General features: G+C 37.9%; 3 protein-coding genes across 4 annotated transcripts; 1 reads left to right on the top strand and 2 right to left on the bottom strand.

Moving 5' to 3' along the window:
• Window positions 1-30: 30 nt before the first annotated feature.
• LOC139773113 (ubiquitin-conjugating enzyme E2 L3-like) lies at window positions 31-2,966 on the top strand. The gene is made up of 4 exons (XM_071707365.1): window positions 31-186; window positions 587-682; window positions 1,969-2,155; window positions 2,365-2,966. The coding sequence occupies exons 1-4, from the start codon at window positions 160-162 to the stop codon at window positions 2,532-2,534; spliced, it is 480 nt and encodes a 159-aa protein (XP_071563466.1). The 5' UTR covers window positions 31-159; the 3' UTR covers window positions 2,535-2,966.
• A 1,676-nt stretch (window positions 2,967-4,642) lies between these two features.
• Window positions 4,643-14,662, bottom strand: Cul3 (cullin 3). 2 transcript variants are annotated; one of them, XM_071707362.1, is made up of 14 exons: window positions 13,389-14,662; window positions 10,062-10,445; window positions 9,680-9,883; window positions 9,429-9,608; window positions 8,783-9,157; window positions 8,540-8,710; window positions 8,306-8,413; window positions 7,820-7,997; window positions 7,498-7,730; window positions 7,219-7,388; window positions 6,659-6,797; window positions 6,363-6,490; window positions 6,234-6,290; window positions 4,643-4,931 (listed from the first exon to the last, which is right to left on the bottom strand). In XM_071707362.1, exons 1-13 carry the CDS (start codon window positions 13,446-13,448, stop codon window positions 6,266-6,268), a joined length of 2,355 nt encoding a protein of 784 aa, XP_071563463.1. In that variant the 5' UTR covers window positions 13,449-14,662; the 3' UTR covers window positions 4,643-4,931; window positions 6,234-6,265. The 2 variants fall into 2 exon arrangements, with proteins under 2 accessions (XP_071563463.1, XP_071563462.1); XM_071707361.1 differs by lacking the exon at window positions 4,643-4,931 and adding an exon at window positions 5,036-5,969.
• A 1,439-nt stretch (window positions 14,663-16,101) lies between these two features.
• LOC139773109 (NF-X1-type zinc finger protein NFXL1) lies at window positions 16,102-20,622 on the bottom strand. The gene is made up of 5 exons (XM_071707360.1): window positions 20,429-20,622; window positions 19,750-20,022; window positions 19,024-19,136; window positions 17,247-18,930; window positions 16,102-17,140 (listed from the first exon to the last, which is right to left on the bottom strand). Exons 2-5 carry the CDS (start codon window positions 20,011-20,013, stop codon window positions 16,691-16,693), a joined length of 2,511 nt encoding a protein of 836 aa, XP_071563461.1. The 5' UTR covers window positions 20,014-20,022; window positions 20,429-20,622; the 3' UTR covers window positions 16,102-16,690.
• Between the last annotated feature and the right edge of the window lie 28 nt (window positions 20,623-20,650).

Here is a 20,650-nt window from a genome sequence, read left to right as displayed (position 1 = left end):
TTTTCCCTCACCCGGGAAACCCGGGCCGCCGAGGAATTATCATCCTCCGAGGGAACGGGGCGCTCTGGGAAATTTGTCGGGGAACTGTCGTCCGCGGGAGACGCGCACTGGCGGCGGGCTCGGCAAGTTTTGCTGCTTTTAGTGGAATTTATTTTCAAAATGGCTGCTACGAGGAGGTTGCAAAAGGTAAATTCGAGGTAGCCGTCGTGGTCGGTCGTGCGACGTCGACGGGGCCGGTGACGATGTCGGGGTCGTCGCGCGGGATCGACCTGCGCGCGGACGCGCCTTCACGCGCGTGTCGCTCGGCGGAAACGGGCTCTCGCGCGTCAGTGCCCGTCTTCGCCTCGTCGCTGACATCGAGGGGCACCCCGTCGGTTACTCCTGTCTCGCGCGCGCGCGCCAATGTCGCCGGCAACCGCGAGGGTCGTTACCCCGGGGTCCGGGACCCGTGCCCCGCGCGTCGCGTTCCCCACGGACGGGCCCCGTCCGACCGCCGCTCCGGGGGCGGCCTCGAAACCCGGCGGCGACGTGACCGTGCCTCCGCGCGGCTCCACGGACTCCACTCAGCCTGTGTGACTTTTTCCAGGAACTCGGCGACCTCAGGGCGTCGGCGATGAAGAACTTCACAAATATCCAAGTAGACGAGTCCAATATCCTCACCTGGCAGGGCCTGATATTGCCGGTACGTCGTTCGTCGTTCGTCGTCGTCGTCGTCGTACCCTCCTTGGGGATTCGAGGGGGGCACGTAACCTAAAATACGCGCGCGCGCGCGCGGGTGCAAAGTGCACGTCCCGTGAGTCGTGACTCATCCCGTTTCTCTCTCAAGAGTGTACTTCCTTACATTTCTTTCGCATTCAAGGTGAGACAAATGTAGCTTGTGTTCTTGAGAGAGGAAGATCCCGTTTCTCTCTAAAGAGTGTCCTTCCTTACATTTCTTTCACATTTAAGGTGAGACAAACGTAGCTTATGTTCTTGAGAGAGGAAGAAAAGTAAATGAAAATGTAATTAACTCAACGGTGCGTGCCTGAATATACATTAATTTGGATTATATGAATTTATATATATTATATTTGTGTTGCCTAATCGCTTGATTCAAACATTCCGATAAAACCAGTCCGATCTGTTTTTATCCTTCGTATGGAAAGTCATTTTCAATATAAATTTCTGCAATATTCCACGGTACGCTAGAAAAGCTTATTTAAATAAATGTATGAAAATTTATACACACTTTACACTTGATGTGTAAGTATTGAATGTGCAGTGAGTTTTGCTGCATACATTGTAAGAATAATATAGTATATAATGGCCTAGTTTACACCGTGCGACCTGATCGCGACCTGACCTATACCCTGACCTAAAATAGGCTTCTAAACAAAACGTTTACACCATGTAGACCTATGATACTTTTGGGTCAAATATAAGTAAAAATTATCTATTAGTATCTATTGGTACACTCTCTGCACTTTAGGCGATCTTTAGGTCACCTGCGTTTACACGCGTTACGTCCTACTTTAGGTCTACGCCTAATTTAGGTCAGGGCACGCGAAAAAGAGACCTGACCCAAGCGAGGTCGCAACTGTTTACATCGTCGCGACCTATCGTGTTTGGGTTGAATATAAGGTATAGGTCGCGGCCTAAACGCACGGTGTAAACTAGGCCAGTGTGTGAATTATATTACAATTATACATATATAATTTTTAGACTCTACAATCTCTGTGCACAAAATTGATTGTAACTGTTATAATTTTATATAGTAGAATATTGTTTAGAAACATTATTTTTTGTTTAGGAAAAAATATATAAGATATTCTTATTTTAACATATTATTTTAAGTACATGAATATTGCTATGATTTCCTTCAAGTGTGGCACAGAGTTTTATGTTGCTTCTATGATATGTAATGTATGTGTTATATTTTACTAGTAATCTATAGACATTAGTAAAGACATGAGATGTTTTCTTCCATAGGACAACCCACCATACAACAAAGGCGCATTTCGCATCGAAATTAATTTTCCCGCAGAATACCCCTTTAAACCGCCAAGAATAAATTTCAAAACGAAGATATATCATCCAAACGTAGACGAAAAGGGACAGATATGTTTGCCAATTATAAGCGCGGAAAATTGGAAACCTGCTACAAAAACGGACCAAGGTCAGTCTCTACATTTCAACTTACGGCTATTTTGTATTTTAATAGTGAATTATAAAAATGCTTCTCTAAGACTTAAGTATAATTGCTACTAGTTGCAATTTGTAAAATTCATATTTCTAAAGCAGCGTAAACATAAAACTAATATGTTTTCTTTTTCAAGAGAAAAAGAGAATATCCTTAATTTTACATATGCCATTTTACACTTGCAGTGATCCAAGCTTTGATAGCATTAGTGAATGATCCTGAGCCCGAGCATCCCTTGAGAGCGGATCTAGCTGAGGAATTTCTGAAGGATAGAAAAAAGTTTTTAAAAAATGCGGAAGAGTTTACAAAAAAGCATGCCGAGAAGAGGCGGGAATCATCATCTTCTAACGAATAACCCCGAATGATTAGCTTTACTTACCATCACCACCACGATGCCTGCCGCCCGTCAGCTGATTTAAACTCAAGCCAATGTATACCTGTCTGTTAATCCCCGTGGAATCTCACAGATTCGAGTTGAGATGACTCTGTACAGTATTGGTTAACACCGACGCAAATTGCATAATGTTGCATAATGTTTATAAGAAGTGGGATGAACTTTTCAGAGTACAGTAAATTATGATGAATAACTGTATCATATTGTATACAATTTATACTTGAAGTCATATGCAATTATACTTTGATTTATCATCGAAAGGTCGTTACATTCCAGCTTGATCCTGTAGGAATGTATACGATGATGAAAAATGATTCAGCATAGAGACATCATGTTTATCAGATGTAGCAGCGTATGTAATGCAGTATGTATTAAAGTACATATAATTTCCAATGTTGTTTAAGATGTTAATTTATAATTGCATTTCGAATTTATAGCTACTGCTTTATAACTGTTACTAATATTAAGATCGCAAGTAATAAAAGAGGAACGTTTGCTCTCAAATTTCTTTAACGAAAACAAAAGAGTGTAATTGTAATTACAATTTTAATTGTAATTATAAAATTGAAATTTTTGTCAATCTTTTCGTGATATAATATTGAATTTTTTATAATGTAGCGAATATATAATTTAATGTTTTTCACTGATTAATTAAAAAAAATGTAAACTTTTTTGTTTTTATTTTCGACTCCAAGTACTTTTCAATATCTAAATGCAATGTAAATTTTCTTCACAGGGGGATGGATGTCTTCAGATTTTATTTTATATCCTGTACAGAACTGTCTTAAATTGCTGTAATATGAAACCTGATATGTTAAATTTGTTTACAGTTTTTGCTGGCACATTTGTGATTATCGAAAAATATAAAAATCAAGAACTAAAACGTTTAAAAACATTTTTTTTATGTCGTCATTCAAATTATAAAAAGAATAATGAACAAGATTACAACAAACATAGTCGAAATCATTGGAAAGAAGTCTAGTCATTTTTCTTTCCATTTGATTACTACAACTTCCGATTTCTACAATGGCTTAAAAGGCTAATGTTATGTGAAAATTGTGTGAATATTCTTTTTATATAACCTCGTAATATATTTGAATGGGCAAAGAAGTTATTACAACTTCTATCTATTAAGCGTATGTAATATAATATATAATATATATATATATATATATATATATATATAAAACATGATATATGAAAAATTGACAAAAGCTCCAATTGCTGGAATATGAAATGTCTTCTTTGTACTATGTGTGCTGTGTTTATCGAATACTTGTATAGGATTGAGAAATACAATATTTCAAGAGTAGTAAGTTATATTTTTTAATATAAACATGATGTGAATTATTTCTCCCATGTACTTCTATGAGAATTTCTAAAATTTTTATGATTATGCGAAATAATATTATTTACATTTCAATCTGTAATTCACATTTATGCAATAATTTATAGCAATATTTTGAAAAGTATATAAATGCTAATGAAATTTTTATATTTATCTTTTAACAGCACATATAGATAAATAATTGTTTATAAAATGTTACGAAGATTGAAATCGCTATATATACAAGAAAATTTTTTGTTAAAAATATTAAACATTGTGAAGATACGTACATGTTTAATAACATAATTTGTTTTTATGTTATTGCAATTATGAAAATAACAATCGTATTTTAATTGTGTTTATAACTTTTGCCCTGTATTGTATTAAAATTTCTTCTGACAATAAAACATACCGAGATAACAATAATCGTTACGATGACTAATGTATCTCACACTGTAAGAAACATTATTTAGATGCTATTCATTATACTGGATATTATTACGTACGTAAAAACTTTATATAGCTATTGTTATGGATTATATTCTCAACTGATAAACTTACAGTTCCATTGTTAAACCGTACGAATTACTTCAGCATTTATTTTTAGTATTACATATATATATGTAAAACTTTACAAGGGTAATTTTTTCGTTAGGGTAAACTGGATATTTTGTATTTGTTTAGCGTGTTAAACTTTGTATAGAAAATAAATGTATTGGGTGAATATTTCAGGAATAATAAGTGCTGTTGTAGCATTTTAATTTTATTCAGTTTTGTGTACGAAAAAGGGTAAAATCTTCATTTAAATATTAAAACTCCATCTTAATAAATAAAAAGAGAATACAAATAAAAATAAAAACATGACACCAATTATTCGCCTTTCTTCACTACAACGTGAAAGTGTGCAATACATGTTTGAATTGAACTGCATTTTATTAAGATCTTCGTCTTTATTTAATCTCATGCGCACATATCATCCCGCTAACAAATTCTGCATCTCTTACAGATTCGTAGATCCCACTTTTGGCATACTATAATAAATATTCTGTGTTGTACTAAAACGGTCAGTGGATTAAATTGCAATGAAATAATTGAAAAGCTAGGTGGAAGAGGCGAAAGCTGTTAAGCGTCAACATTGGAGAGTGTATAATGTTTATTACTACATAAATTCAAATTATATATTTATATAAATACAAAATATAGCGTGAAAGCATATCTTAACTAATATATATCCAAAAATGGACTTAGATGAAAATCAACACTTGTGTATTCATGTGTTTTTTATATAAGAAGATAAACATAATTTATATTTAGGGGTGTGGAGTGCAAACTTGAAAAATAATATTGAGTTGTTGGAAATGAGACAAGTATATTCTTAATAATACATTCACATCACTTATTTACATATATAATTGATAGACATCAACGTAAATAAAACTATATGTAAATGTACCATTTTTCTTCCTAAATTCACGATATATTCAGATAGTATTTGTTATCATAGACAATCACAGTCTTACAAGTGTAGAAAAGTTTCTAATTGCGGTATTATCAATGCGAATCATCTTCAGTAACTTAATTGTATTTCGCATCATTAGAAACGCACGTTAACTAAAATCTACCTAATTTAGAATACATATTCATTATAATGAGTACTCACATGTATTACATGTGTATTGTAATACAAGTGTAAGTCAAACAAATGCACATGTAATTGAAATGTAAAGAGTTGGAGAGCAGGTACAATCTCTATTATTACAAGAAATCAATGCCTCCCTGATTTAGATCTAAGTGCATCATTCCTTTGACACATCAACCTTTTCCACCAAACTAGTCAATTATCAAAAGAATATCTTGCCATTCATTTCAATTACAGAGATGTTCCATGATAACAAGTGTATAAGTTGTCTAATTCAAATCAAATATTTTATAATGGATATAAAACACATCATCTTACAGTTTTCAGCACTCAATAATGACCCATTCTCTATTTTTTTTGTCTTTGTATTTGCAATATCGGCCGTACTCAATATTTTACCATTTTCGATAAACTTCCCAATCATATATTCCTGTAAAGAACATTATACGCTGTAAATAAGTGTCAATATATTAACTGTATACATATATACAGAATATCCGAACTCTATGGAAATATAATTTTCTTGTTGACATGGAATATCCCCTGGACAATAATTCACAACCGAGAAATGAGAATAACAAGAAGATAACGATAATGACGCCAAATAATGGTGATGTATTAATGATTCGGTGAATAAAATATGAAGAATCATTAATGTGTAGTAAGAGGATATATATTATTACAAATTACTTACATGTTTGTACACATCCAATATTGAATTCAGCATTAAGCAACATATGTATACACCTTCCTGTAAATCGTAGAATGTATTAGTTTGTATTTCTGTAAATATTAGCGTCAATGTATAACATGCATTACATACCGATCTTCCGGTGTACGAGCCAAGTACTCTCGTTCGATTAAGCCTTCGATACGTTTCTTAATTATTACAGGTGAAGGCAAAAATCGACCTCTTAACTGTTCTGTTACTTCTGTTACCAGTATATTATGCTAATAAAAGAGAAAATAAATTTATATATTGATTATGCTCTATATATTCTACACATATTATAGCTTATCTCGAATAAAAAAATATTTTTTTTACGTTCGAAAAATATGTATCAATGAATTAACCGTGTACAGTGAACTTATATTTATAAGAATTTTCAAGTTACATACAGGCATACGCTTTCGGGCTTTCATAATTCGTACGATGGCTGCTTCGATCTCGTGTTTCCGGTCTTCATCGACTTTATTGCGCGTCTCTCTTCTCTCAGGTTCGGATTCTCCCTTTGCTGCTACGGTCTGGATCTTTACTCTTAACAAAAGCGATACAAATATTCAATAAAAGATGGTTATTTACATCACATATATTATTAACACATTCGCAGCCACTAACGTAATTTTATGTCACTTTTAAGATTTGTAGCCAATTGTCCTTGATGTAATTTTACGTCATTTTAAAATGTAGTTTGTTGCCGCTGGTATAATTTAACGTTATTTTATAATTTTTATATTTTTAGGAAAGCACATGATTTTATGATTCGTATTTATGATTACTGCAGCTATCTAAATAAATAAATTGATTTCATCAAAATGAGCATTTAAACGGAATTAAAAATAGTTTGGATCCGAAAATGAAACAAATTTGCACGTAGCTCTCAGTACAGTCACGCGCTAGAATCGCCAGCTGCGAAAGTGTTAATATATATATCATTTATTGCATAAAAATATAATACCTATGTAATTTACTGGTAAAACTGTCGTTCACACAAAAACAATTCGTAGATTCAATTTCCTTGGTACGAGGGTGTTTAAGTAAAATTCTTTGTGTAGCTTTACCCATGGCAAGAGATTGCAATGCTCTGACCAAGTCCCTCTCTGGAATATCGGTTTCACCTTGAATTTCCTACACAATATTCATACATATGTATATATAGAAATTATAAACATTTTTTATTCTTCATGTAACATGTAGATGTGATTAATTAGCTGCTTAAACTCATATCAAAACTCACCTCATATGTTAACCTTTCTCTTTTATTGAACAGCATTAACACACACATTTGGTAAGTGGAAACTTGTATTATGTGCTTTCGTGGTGTACTACACATGCTGCTTCGCTGGCTCACTAAGCTGCTACTTGCGCTACCATTCCCAATAGAACTCGAAGATGATGGAGTATCCAAGCCTCCGCAATTACTCTCTTCTCTTCGTGGTCCATAGAATACAGCGTTTAGATCAGCAGAACCTGTACAAATTTTTATCATCGCACTCATTATATTACTAAATGTTTAAGTAAAAACAGATATTGATAAAGACATAAAAATAATAACTCACCTAATTGTGGCTGTAACGTTAATTGTCGACCGCTATGTTTAGCTAGGTAGAAGCGCCGGAAGGCATCAAAGGCATCACGCGGAGCAGTGGGCATACTGCATTTTGGAGTGGCTGATTGCGTTGGCCAGAAACCAGTTGTGAGCACCCGGACACTTATATCCACACCATGTAGATTTGTCTTTATGAAACATACACAGATAAGACATAAAATAATAATCTATAGCTATGGTATACGCATAAATACAAATTTTATAAAATGTTTTAATTAAACATAACCAGAATATTACGTGTTAACAATCTTTTCTGTAACTTATACACTAATTTATATTTTATTTACACATATGGAAATATTCAAATTAATATTTATATAAAATCTTAATATCAAAATTATAGAAGCATTTAAGATATACTCCGTCATAATAAAACATTTTATTATATTTTCTTTATTAGCTGGTCTATGCTTCATTATATTATTTTGATACTTACGCCAGACGTAAGAACATGATCCTTAAATTCATCCATAATAGTGTTGCTGACTGTTATATCCTTAAACATGCCTTCTAACTTTGATGTGAACTGACATCCACATTCAGTCTAAAAAAATAATCAAAAAATATGTTTTTAACTTCTTTTAATATAAAAATGTAAGCAATACCCGTTTCAGATATGAACAAAACTATTTTGATCTAGAATATCATTAAATCTAGTTCTAGTTCTCACCTTAAGTTTGGATATCATATTCTTTTCACTATCATCTGAAACAGACTTATTCAACAACAATCGTTTGGCTAAGTGTTGTTTATAGTACCGTTCAAACACATCCTTTTCTTGTAAGAAACGGAATAAAACCATAGTTTTATCTAGGATCCCTTCAATCTCCTGCTCTGTCATCTAAAACCAAATATATTCATGTATCGAAAGTCATACGATATGTAACAATGCAATTATACACATAATACTAACTCCTTTAACGCCTTTCTTCAATTTGTCGTCGATAAATAGCGACAGATATTCCGGGCTTTTAGGATTCAAGTTAAGGAAGTATTCAAAATCCGATGCTATCATCTGTTTATAATTCTTGTCATTATTGAAAGAATAATGTAGAAAATGATCAAAGCGATCTTTTAGATCTAACAAGTTTTGGACGTAAAGAACGGCATTTGTGGTTGATTCATGCTCTTCTTGCACTAACGCGCGGCCCTGCTCTCTGAGGAACTGAGATACACAGTCGCACACAGTACGCAATCCGTCTGATACTCTCGAAAATAGTTTATACATACAACCAAGATCTTCCGTTTTCTGATTTTTGAGCATGTGTACTACACCACTGTTTTCCATCTGTCAAACACAAGAGATGTTAAGATATATAACATATAATATATATTATGTGCTAAACATGTGATTATATAACACATGACATATATTTAAGTTTAATCGTCCATTAATACAGGGGATCGATCATGTATCTTTTCCTCTAGGACGTGAAAAGTGAAAAGTTTATCTCTTTCTATTCAACACCAATAGAAAGAGATAGTTACATGAAACTTTTCACATTTCCGCTCTAAGGAAAAAGTTACATTATCGCTACCCAGATCGTAAATAAACACACCTCAACAATGGTTTTCATGTGTATTTTGATTAACTCTTCTTCTACAACTTCTACTATCCGTGATTCAGTTGATTCATCTAAATAATGTTTTGCCCTTTCAGATTCTTCGCAGATTCTAGCTTCAACCTTTTTTATATATACCGATGCACTATTTTCTGCCAGAAATTTTTGAGATTCCATCTGAAGAAAATTTTGCAGGTTACATATGCGCATGTAAGACTATTGTACGTATCTCATTATTGGACACTCACTCTATAAAACTCAGCACTTTGTTGTAAAAAAGGCCTTTCAAAATCTTCCTCATAAACTTGGCGATTGTTAATTCCAAGTAACATTAACATTTGGCAGGCATTTTTTATAGCGCTACGATCTACAACTTCTCCTCTTCTTTCCCTCGCGACCATACCTAATAATGTTTCCCGTAAATGGTCTCTAACACATCCATATCTGACCACCTAAAAAATTAATAAGAAACTCGTCAATATTAAACATACTTAACAATCATTTTATATAAATCACATTGCAACTTAACGTTGCAAAATCAACAATCATATAAAATACTATTCTATTACAATAGAACTTTGTGACTTCTAAATTCTTTATAAGACAATGCAAATTAAAAATGAAAATTACCTGATCTCGAAAAATAATTAATCCAAGATTATACACATTGTCTACATCATTCTGTTGAACATACACTCTATCCATGTACATCAAGATATCCCTGATCATCACCATTGATGTTTGATGATCGTTCCATGCTAGATTTAAAGTTTGTAGGAAGTTATTATGCAAGGAACGAAGAACATCCTCTCGCACTTTGTTTTCAAGATGTTGCGTTACGACTTCCTTCAGTCCCGTGTATAATCGTTCGCCGTACTTGTGAAGAACCATCGTGTAAGCATTGCGATAAAGTTCTTCGAAACTGAGGCCAGAGTTATTTTTCTTCTGTATCTCTTGAATAGCACTCTTCAATAAGGTCCAGATGCTTTCTACATACTTCTCATCCATAGTTGTCTGTGAAAACAGAGTGTTTATGGTAGTTAATTGGCTATTGACTAAATAAGAAACTCATGTTTCTATTCATCTTAATTTAAGAGAAATCATAAATGCCTACGATAATTTGTAATATTAATATAATAATACAATTGCAAATATAAAATACATTAAATAACACAGATACAATTCCTAAAAGCTCATAAAAAATGTTTTATGCTTGCTGCATAAGCATAGTAAAAATATTACAGGTAATAATTCTCACAAGAGTGTTACGAATTATGAGAGGATTGTTTTTGTGTGTTAACCCCGACGTTGGAATTATGTCAATCATTCTGCCGCCTTGCTGAAGATCATAGTCTTCATATTCATAATCCATGCTTCTATTTCTTTTATGGTTCTGTTTTCTATTTCTGTATAGATGTGTTCTGTATAGATTGCTTGTACGTTTTGCTTTGTCATAACCTTGATTATGAAAATGTACATCCACAAATAAGTCTTTGTTAGAATTAGAGAGAGAAAATTATATAGATACGTTTCTTTATTTAACATTTTATATGACATTTATCAAACATATTTTTATGTTATATGGTATATTATGTAAACATAGTTTGTGTCACATAGACATTATTAAACAATGCAAACAAGTCTAACCTACTAATAAAATAAAATTTAATAAAATTATAACATATACAGACTTGCTATTAAATTCGAAGCAAGATAAGATATTTTAGATTAAATTAATATTAAATTTATCAATATTAATTTATAAATCAATATTATATTTATTTGTCATATTCGCATTATGAAAGAACCTCATTTACAGAGAGAGAAGCTTTTTAATTATAAGTACATCATAATAGAATTAAATATTTTAGAAATAAATTCAACTCTGAGGTGAGCATTTAAAAAAAATGAGAAAGCAAGTTGAAAAATAAATCTATGACATTTTTCTATACATAACATTATGTATAGAAATTAACAAGCAAAATGTTTGTGCAAAGTACAGATTCTTATTAATATTGAGTGTACCAATCTTTTCATAAATTACTGGTAACATCATTTTACCTTATTATGTTATTTGGTACTAAAAAGCAAGGTATTTCTAGCATTGTGTAAATTTGACAAACAGTAAAATATGACATTAAAAATTTAGCATGGTTATATAGCTGCACTTTATTAACAACTGTCTTTTACACTACTATGGTAACCATTGTCGAAGACCTCTTCTCATAGTTCAAGCACGAACAATGCTTAAAACTGTACCTTTAGCGAACAACATAATATTTATCCAATTCAAATATTAGTGCTGCTAAGTAATACATTAGGCTACAAAGATACGCAATACACAATTGGAAAAATAGTTAAACAAAAACATTAAGCATGAGAAAAATATGATTGATATGTAAAATTTAATTTATAAAATAAATATATTATCGTATATAGTTTTTTATTTTGCACTAAGATTTGACATCCATTTCTATCAATGCAGATTAACTTTAATCTCGGTTTAATTTGCTTTTTATCTTTCTTTAATTCTTAGAACTAGAAAAAAGGATGGCAAGTTAAACCAAAATCAAAGTTAATCTATGTTGGCAGAAATAGACATAAATCACAAGGATGTCAGTTTTATAAACTTATACGTGACATTGATCGCCGTTATCTGGTTAGTTGATTCATAAAAAAGTAAATGCTGCCGCATAAATCAATTTATACATCTATATAGCATTAAATAAATATTTATTTCAGGTGTAGAACATTTTTAATTATTTTTAACCAACTGATTCCATTTAATACTAAAACCAAGGGAATCAAAATGACCCGTTTGATATTTAACTTAAAATTACTCATTTTTAAAACATCTTAATTTCTGAAAATTTCCCTGACTTTTATTGAAATTACATAGATGATTGATTTCATTAATTTGTTTTCTCTTTTCTTCTCTAAGATTTCTTTGGTTTTTGGTAGAAATAAATACGGATTGATCTCTGATAGTTCTAGTGTTAAACAAAGATGACAGATTCCAACATCATCAGTCTCCCGGTCGATTATACATCATTGTAATCTTATTTTTTTCTTGCATATATCAAGGAGAGAGAGAGAGAGAGAGAGAGAGAGAGAGAGAGAGAGAGAGAGAGAGGAGAGAGAGAGAGAGAGAGAGAGAGAGAGAGAGAGAGAGAGAGAGAAGTCACCGAGACGTTTCAAGTGCAAGAGTGCAAAAAGGGTACGGAGATCAGCGTGTAACGCAAGATTGCGCTACGCAGATAAGCGCGATTTGGCAGACGCGTGCTGGTATCGTGTCACAAGGACTTCTTTTCAGCCGAGCTTCTCGCGCGGTTCATCTTTCCTCGGTTTCTTTTCACGTTGACGAGAAAAACCGAGAAAAAGATGAACGTGCGAGAGGTTCAGCTGAATAGAACGGACCCAGGCACGATCTCTCGACGGCCCGACGGATCCTCCTCGATCCGCCACGCGGATGGACGCGGATACACGCGTACCTCCGCGAGCGAGCCCGTTGCGACGCCAACGGAGCTCGATCCTCGGACTCGGACTCGGCGGACTCTAATTGGCGCGCGAGTCCGGAGCAGTCCGGAAGTGCGGGGATTATTTACGACCGACACAACACGCCGTGCCATGTCCGTGTCGTGTCGTGTCGCGTCGCGTCGCGTCGAGGTAGGTTATGGGATGATGTTTATAGGCGTCGGGTGCACTCCTGCCGCCGCGCCGTGACGCGACGGACACAAGGGCGCAAAAGGAAAACAAATAAACAAGTAAATAAATAAGCCTGGTCGCGCGCGCGCGCGTGAACGCGAAAGAACACGGCACGCGGAGGGTGGACGCGAGGAGGAGGAGGGGGGGGAGGGAGCGGAGAGGTCGAGAGCGACCCGAGGGGGGCCGCGCTCGCTCCCTCCCTCCCTCCCCGCCCTTCTGCCAGGCGTCGCGAGCCGCGGGGAAATTACTCACCGGGAAAGCACGTATGCGCATCTTGCTCTCCTTCTTCATCAGAGCACTGCTCTTCATCATGTCGGGTTTGTCGGGTCTCGGGGTTCGCGTCGAAGGGGGGTTACCTCGCCACCTCAGAAATGCCGTTCCGACGTGAAGGCTGCCTCGGCGAGCGCGCGACGCCGCGTGCACATCGACGCGCGGCACACAACACGGACGCGCAACGCGCAACACCACCACTGCCGCACGCGCGCGCACAAACGCACGCACGCACGCACGCAAACGCTGTCGCGGGCTTGCAAAGCTGCGAGACTCTCTCTCTCTCTCTCTCACTCTCTCTCTTTCTCTTTCTCTAAACGAAGCGGCGGGCGAAACCCATTTACGTATCGGGAACAGCCGATGATCGCTCGCGGTGAGACGGTGGCGGCGGCGGCGGCGGGTACACGCACACGCGCGGCGAGTCACTGGACGGCACCGCTCGCGGGGGCAACGTGGTGAGGACCGACGTTTAGACGGTCGTCGGGTAGTCCCTTTTTCCTCCTGCGCCCCGCGCCCGAGCACATTTAACGACGCCTCTCCCGTGGGCGAGCGCTATCCTTCCGCGGCCCGGCGGACGAAACTCTCCTCTGAGGGACTGTGAGGGATAAAGGTGCGCGCTTTCGACGATGAAGGGAACTGGGAAGAGCGAGCGACGAGGAGAGAGAAAGAGAGAGAGAGCAAGAGAGAGCGCGGCTCGCAAGCGCGAGAGGGAGCAAGAGGAACAATGAGAGAGGGGGAAGGAGACGAGAAGAAACGAGCGAGAGAAAGAGAGACGGGCGAAACAGGCAGACACGACGTGCGATGGAGTGATGGAGTCGAGCGAGTCACGGTCGTGAGGGAAATATCAACGAGCCGTGGCGGCCGATCGCTGCGCTCCGCCTTCCCGTTTTCCGGCTCCGCCACGCGAGAAGCGTGCTCCGTTCCGCTGCCGACGACGATGGACGGATCGCGCACCGAATTCAATGAGGTGGCCGCGGGCGCGAGCGCGGTCGTCCTCGTGACATAATTGTGGAGCAGCAGCAGCAGCAGCACGGCAGAAACGGAGCAGCCGCGGCGACGACGCGGGTCCTCTTCGTCGTTGCGCTCCTGCAACACCGTCCCGCTGTCAGCAGCACCGGGTATCCGCCACTATTTGCAAGCGACGAACGATGCCCGCGACACATGAATCACGACCACCAACGGGCACTGCGTGCGTAGCGTTCTCCGTCTCTCGTAGGATCGCCGTCGCGAGTCGCGAATCATCCGGCGGACATCGACTGGGCCCCTCGCGCGACCGTGCCGCCGCCCTAGCGGCGCGCCCGCGCACCACGCGCCGCCACTTCCGCTTCGACCGTCGGCCGGTAACGACGGAGAGCGGCGTGGAGCGGCGTTTTCTACTGGGAAAAGCAGTGCGGCGCTGCTTGCACGCTGAATGCAATTTTTTATTGTGTTCCAAATTTTGAAAATCTGAAAATCAGTTCACTTGTTTTCAGTGTTTAGTGTTCTACTGACCAAAATTTGTCAAATTAAACACAGTAGAACGATAAACACTGCTTCTTGCATGGTTCATCTTTCTCCTCTTTTTCTTTTCACGATGGAAAGAAAAAGAGAAAAATAAACTACAAGTTCAGCTAAAAAGAACAGAGCAGGGGTGAACTCCATTCGTTTGCACTCTCTATTCCGTTTCTTTCATTTTCTCCTTTCCTCGCTTTTTTATTGCCGCATTACATGGTTACACTTTTTGAAATTAAGATGAAAAATATGGGAGAAAATTGAGACAAAAAAGGCGAAGAAAGCACAAAAAATTCGTCTATAACAAAAAATGAAGCCCTCTTTCTAGGTTCCAAAATCTAAATTATAGCATGTCTTGTTTCGAACACAAAAAAAACTCAGCTATTTTAATTCGTGAAAGATACGTTATTTTTCTATATTTATGCTGTTTTTTAAATATATTTTAGATTCATCTTTCTGCTTTTTTTTTAATATCGAAACTTTGGGTTGTATATTCAACTAGCTGGTCTGCTGGGCCTGGCAGAACGCTGCTGTGGCGGTCCCGCGTCCCGCCTTCCGTATGACAACCCGGTCATCACCCTTGATACTCTTGACAGCAACGCTATACTTTCTCGCGAGCGTACAACATGATAAAAGCAACATAATAAAAGAAAATCCAATTTTAAATTACGTGAGATTCCCCACTAAGCTCTGGAGTCGCTTAATGATCTCAAAATTACGTGAGATCATTAAGGGGATCCTGCAGTGACAAGTGAACTTCCTCGATATCGATAATGTCAACCTTTCTAATTTTGTTTTCCCTATATCTGTGATTTTCACCGCCTTCAGCTTGTCCTCGCTCGCCTGCAGTTCGTTCAGTTCATCTTTTAAAGAGTCCCGCTCTACTAGCGCTTTGTTGATTTCCTTCAATTTATCCAGAATTACTTTAGCACGTTCCTCGAGCTCAGATTTTTCTTAATGTCCCTCAATCTCTGTTCGTACGCACATCGCTCTCTAGCGTTTCTGTGCTTCTAACTTCTGTTTTTTTTTTTTTACATTTCTCTCGGCAGTTTTAATAGCTGCAGATGATATATTTCTGCCTTTACCTTGCCTATCAAGTGGGATGACGCTTCGTTGCTGAGCGATTAGTAACTCAAAGGTCCGTGGTTCGATTCCAGCTCGAAAGGAGGAAACGTGGGAAATGTAAAGAATATTAATTACACGATTATTCCTACTTTTCTTACTTGCCATTTTTAACTTTATTATCAGAGCATTACTTTTGGGATGTTTCACAAACGTTTATCGTACCTTCCTCTTACAAAAATGCAAATTTTTAAAATTGTTTAAATTGTCCTCAAAATGCAAGAAATTTTCTCACTTTGATTATTCTATTCCTCATGTTTCCATACAATGTATACTATTTTTTCCACATATAATGACAATGATCGAACATTTAGAAAGTTACATGTTTAATGTCAAATCAGCATTTAATAGATACAATTTGTATTGCATTAAAATAATTCTATTTGGTCTCTATCATACCTTATCTTAATATATCATAAGATTATAAAAGCACCAAGACTAAAAATCTTCAAATCTTGAAAAATTCCTCTGAGCGATTACTAGACCTTTATCACTGATTATAAATATATATATGAAGACTGTTACAATTGCACGACTACTCCTATTAGCAATACAAACTAGATAAATGGAATCATGCTTATAGTAATATATATGTATAAGCGTCAATACATCACAAATCTTTTAATTATTAATGATTATTATCATAGATGATCACAAATCAGTTTGTAGAATCAACTCAATACAGATATATTTAAGTCAGGAGCAGTCAAATACACTATTATTATCCCCATAATGCTTACGATAATTGCTAAAATCCACATGCTGCGATACTTATTCCTTGCATTTTCTTGCGACTGTCTCAAGCTCTCGTATTTGTCCTTCCTTTTTCGTCGTGGCTTGAACTTCTTCTCGAACTTCTCAATCTCTTCCCGGTTGCGCAGCTCCTCCTCTTCTAGTTTCTTCGCTATCATAGCTTTCTGGGCTTCCTTTCTTTCATTCTTCAATGATTCGCACACGCTATCGCACTCTACGGTGATCTGCTCCTTTTGAAGAAACGAACAAAGAAAGTCCTTCTTGATCCGTTTACACTTACACCATAATCTAACTTTCTTGCCGCATCCCTCTCCACCTTTACATTCTCCTGGATGACAATCGTTGACGCAACGGTGGCCGCATGGGTACTGAAATAAAGAAACAGATTATATTTTATTTAAAAAAAAAAAAAAAAAAATAGACAGAAAAGAAAGAGAAATTTATACGTATTTCACCGAACATAAATGTAATTACATTTTTTGGACATTGGTTTCCACATTTGAGTAACTCGTCCCGTTCCTTACTCGTTGCAGATGTCAGGTTTACACAATGCCGATATAGGGTGCTAATACCACAATGACAAGAGACTCGCACCAATTGCTTGCATGGTTTACATGGCGCTGGGTGACAAGGTTGCGGGCACGTGTGCGTACAACCTGGCGGTCGTGCGAAATCGCACTCCTTCTCGCACTCCATGCACGGAGTACCGCTGTTGGATTCGTCGTCGGAAGTTTGTAGCTTGTGACAGATCAGCTCGCAGGTGTGATTCTGGCATGGCAGTAGTTGGCCGCAAAATCTGCCGCAGGAGCTCGGTTTCGACATGTGACACGGCCAAGGGCGCGTCTCGTGACCACCGAGACAGGTCACAGGCACGGAAACCTCGCACGGTGGACACGGCAAAGTCTTCAGCTCCATAATGTCCTTCGGTTTATCCCAGGGTCCAACAGGCTGCGCCTTTACTCCGTTCGCTCTGCTCTTCACCCAGACCTTGGTGTGACAAGTGACCGGGCAAGAGTGACCGCATCTCTTGTGCGTCAATCCGCAGACCTTTTTACACGGCGGGCATGGGCCCTGATGACACTTGTGTGTTTCCCTCTTGCTGTGATGGCAGATAGGTGGAATCTTGCAGGATTTGTTACACGGCGGGGGCTTGATTCTCTTTCTCGTACCGCACGGCACTGTTATCTTGCTGCTGCCGCATCGACATTGTATGACGTCCGTTCTGGTGCACGGATAGCAAGGACCGCTGTGGCAAGGCGCGGCGCATTTGTGCTTACGGCAGTTGAGCGTGTTCTCGCAGGTTTTCTCACACGCATTAGACGTGTTCTTCGATATGCAGTCGCAGCATTTCTTGTTGCACAAATGTCTACCGCATAAACGCATTTGCATGCATTTCTTGTTGCAGTGGAACTCCTTTGCGCAGGCGATCTCTTTCGTGTAGCTGCCGCATCTGCACGCTTTCGTTAAGACTTCCAAGCACTGACCACAGCGATCGGTATGGCATCTCATGTTGCAGAAGTGCGACCCGCAATCCAGCAACTTGCCGCACGTGTCGCCGCACGTTGGCACTTGCTGCCGCCTGCAAGAAACTTCGTATCGTTTCTTTCCGCAGGGACAGGATCTGTTCTTTTCCAGGGGACAGTTGCCGCAATCGCCGGGTAGATGACAAGTGCTCTCGCAGCTATGTACGTTGCAAGAAAATCTCCTGTTACAAGGTTTCTCGCAGATCCACGTGCCCTCGTAGCACTTCCCTATCTTCTCGTTACTCTTACAACGGCATTTCAGTAATACTATTTCTACACAGGGGGAACATTCTCCAGTGTGACACAGGCTATTACAACTGTGTACACAAGATTCATATTTTTTGTTGCACACAGTCCCGCAGCACCAGTTTTTAGCATTGCAACGTCGCGGTTGCGCCGGTAGCTTGCCGCAGTAACATTTAACCGACACCATCTTGGCGCAGGGCGGACATGGACCAGGATGGCAGAGCAACACGCATTTATGACCGCACTCTGGTTGCAGAAGTTTGCCGCAGGTTTCACCGCATGAATGTGGAATAGCCCAGGGTTGATGCGGAGGATCCACAGTCTTCTTACAGAAGCATTTGTACGATCTTGGAATCTGATCCTGATCGTATTCCATACGGCATTTTGGACTGTAATATATGCATTTTTATTGGTATATTAAACAGAAGTTTTGTCACACTTTTCATGGCACTCCGTTGTGAAATAATAATAAATATATATACCATGCCCAGATTGGGGTAATCCCTTTGGCTCGTTTGAAGATCAAACTGTCGTTGATCCAGTGTAGAATGCAAGACATGTGTAGAAATGCATAGCATTTGTCGCAGTTCCATATCTGTACAGAAAGAATAGAGGAATGATAATGAACTGCTTTCATTAGTGCATTCGGTGCTATTGAAAGCTAACTTTCAAACAATGAAACCAGCAAAATGAGACACATATATAGAGACTTTTATTGTATTTATAAAATTTAAAAATTCCTTCATACTTATATCAATATTTAGATAGAGAATATTTAATTTATATTAATTATATAAGAAAATTTCACATAAAAGAATATCTAGCCTTGCACACAATACTTAAACATGTATGTAACGCAAATAAGATATTAAGAAGATAGCAACATCATATTTTAAGGATGTTACTATTACTACGTTTACGCGAGCGTTACTTCTGTAGTAATTTACGATAATTTACTCGTTTACGCGGAGTAAATTATCGTAAGTTACTACAAAATCCCGTTTACGCGAAGGAATTATCGTAAGTTAGGCTGCGTTCGGAAACGTCACCCGAGTGCACACGAGTATACTCCCTTCTCTTTCTATCTCAGCGAGTTAGAATGAGAAGGGAGTATACCCGTGTGCACTCGGGTGACGTTTCCGAACGCAGCCTTACTACAGAAGTAACGCTCGCGTAAACGTAGTATATATCCTGTTATTTAAACGTACTGGATCTATCTTCTTGACAGTAGATATACATATCAAACAAACAGCGCTGCTGGTCTGAAAGGAATTAACCAGGTACGATATCACTTTCTCCGCATCCGTGCTCTGTCCCTGGTACGCCAACAATACTTTGTCCACCACATTTTGGACATCCTCCTCATTTGTTTCATCCTCTTCTTCGCTAGAAGAATTCAACGACGCGTTGGCTTCCAAGTGCCTTTCGATAGACAGTTTATTCTGTGCTTGAGCCCTCTTAAATTTCTGCATCTTGATACTCTAAAAGGGCATTTTACAAATTAGTGACAAACTCAAAAACTGAAAGTATAAAGACTGATTAACGCTACAACACGCTGTACAAGTTACGCTAATTCAAGTAATTTTCAATCAAATTCTAGTAATTTTATTTAAGAAAACAGAATATAACAAACAATTCTAATATGCATGTGTGCATATATAGTTCATATCTCATCCACAGCAGTCAATACTGAAATCATAGTATTGTTTCTGTTGCAATTGATTGAATACTAAAGCATCTGTCTTATAAAATGACAGATTATTACTAAGAATTGTAAAATATATATAGATATAGTTGTACTAGATTCGTTTTATCGCAAAATTATCATTGAATCTGACATTTCGCTGGAATAACTGGTATTTAACCGGCAAGTCGCTGCATAATTACCGATTTTCCTTCGTTTCTCTTGATTTTAGCTGATCATAATTGATCACCAGCTATCAAACTGTCTTCGAGATATAGTTTAAGACTGTATACACATACGATTTTACTACGTATACACGTATATACTTGGCGTCAGGAAGGGAATGTTTTCGACTTTTCGAGGGAAGACGGCAAGACAGCTGCGTCTGGATTTCGGATCAAGTGCATCGCGTCTAGATATTCGTG

Source organism: Temnothorax nylanderi, unplaced genomic scaffold, assembly GCF_030848795.1.
Source record: "Temnothorax nylanderi isolate EJ_2023f unplaced genomic scaffold, tnyl_v1.0 TNYL_tig0057_pilon, whole genome shotgun sequence".
NCBI lineage: Eukaryota > Metazoa > Arthropoda > Insecta > Hymenoptera > Formicidae > Temnothorax > Temnothorax nylanderi.
The sequence above is the reverse complement of the archived record's forward strand: the minus strand, read 5'-3'. Positions and strand labels throughout refer to the sequence as shown.

Coding starts and splice junctions, on each gene's coding strand:
- Cul3 (XM_071707362.1), bottom strand. CDS start 13,448: ATGATGAAGAGCAGTGCTCTGATGAAGAAGGAGAGCAAGATGCGCATA. Junction 9,884..10,061: donor TAATTATTTTTCGAGATCAG/GTAATTTTCATT, acceptor TTAATTTTTTAG/GTGGTCAGATATGGATGTGT. Junction 8,711..8,782: donor TGAAGAAAGGCGTTAAAGGA/GTTAGTATTATG, acceptor ATTTGGTTTTAG/ATGACAGAGCAGGAGATTGA.
- LOC139773113 (XM_071707365.1), top strand. CDS start 160: ATGGCTGCTACGAGGAGGTTGCAAAAG. Junction 187..586: donor CTACGAGGAGGTTGCAAAAG/GTAAATTCGAGG, acceptor GACTTTTTCCAG/GAACTCGGCGACCTCAGGGC. Junction 2,156..2,364: donor TGCTACAAAAACGGACCAAG/GTCAGTCTCTAC, acceptor TTACACTTGCAG/TGATCCAAGCTTTGATAGCA.
- LOC139773109 (XM_071707360.1), bottom strand. CDS start 20,013: ATGCAGAAATTTAAGAGGGCTCAAGCACAGAATAAACTGTCTATCGAA. Junction 19,137..19,749: donor CTGTCAAGAAGATAGATCCA/GTACGTTTAAAT, acceptor CTTTCTGTACAG/ATATGGAACTGCGACAAATG. Junction 18,931..19,023: donor ATTACCCCAATCTGGGCATG/GTATATATATTT, acceptor CATATATTACAG/TCCAAAATGCCGTATGGAAT.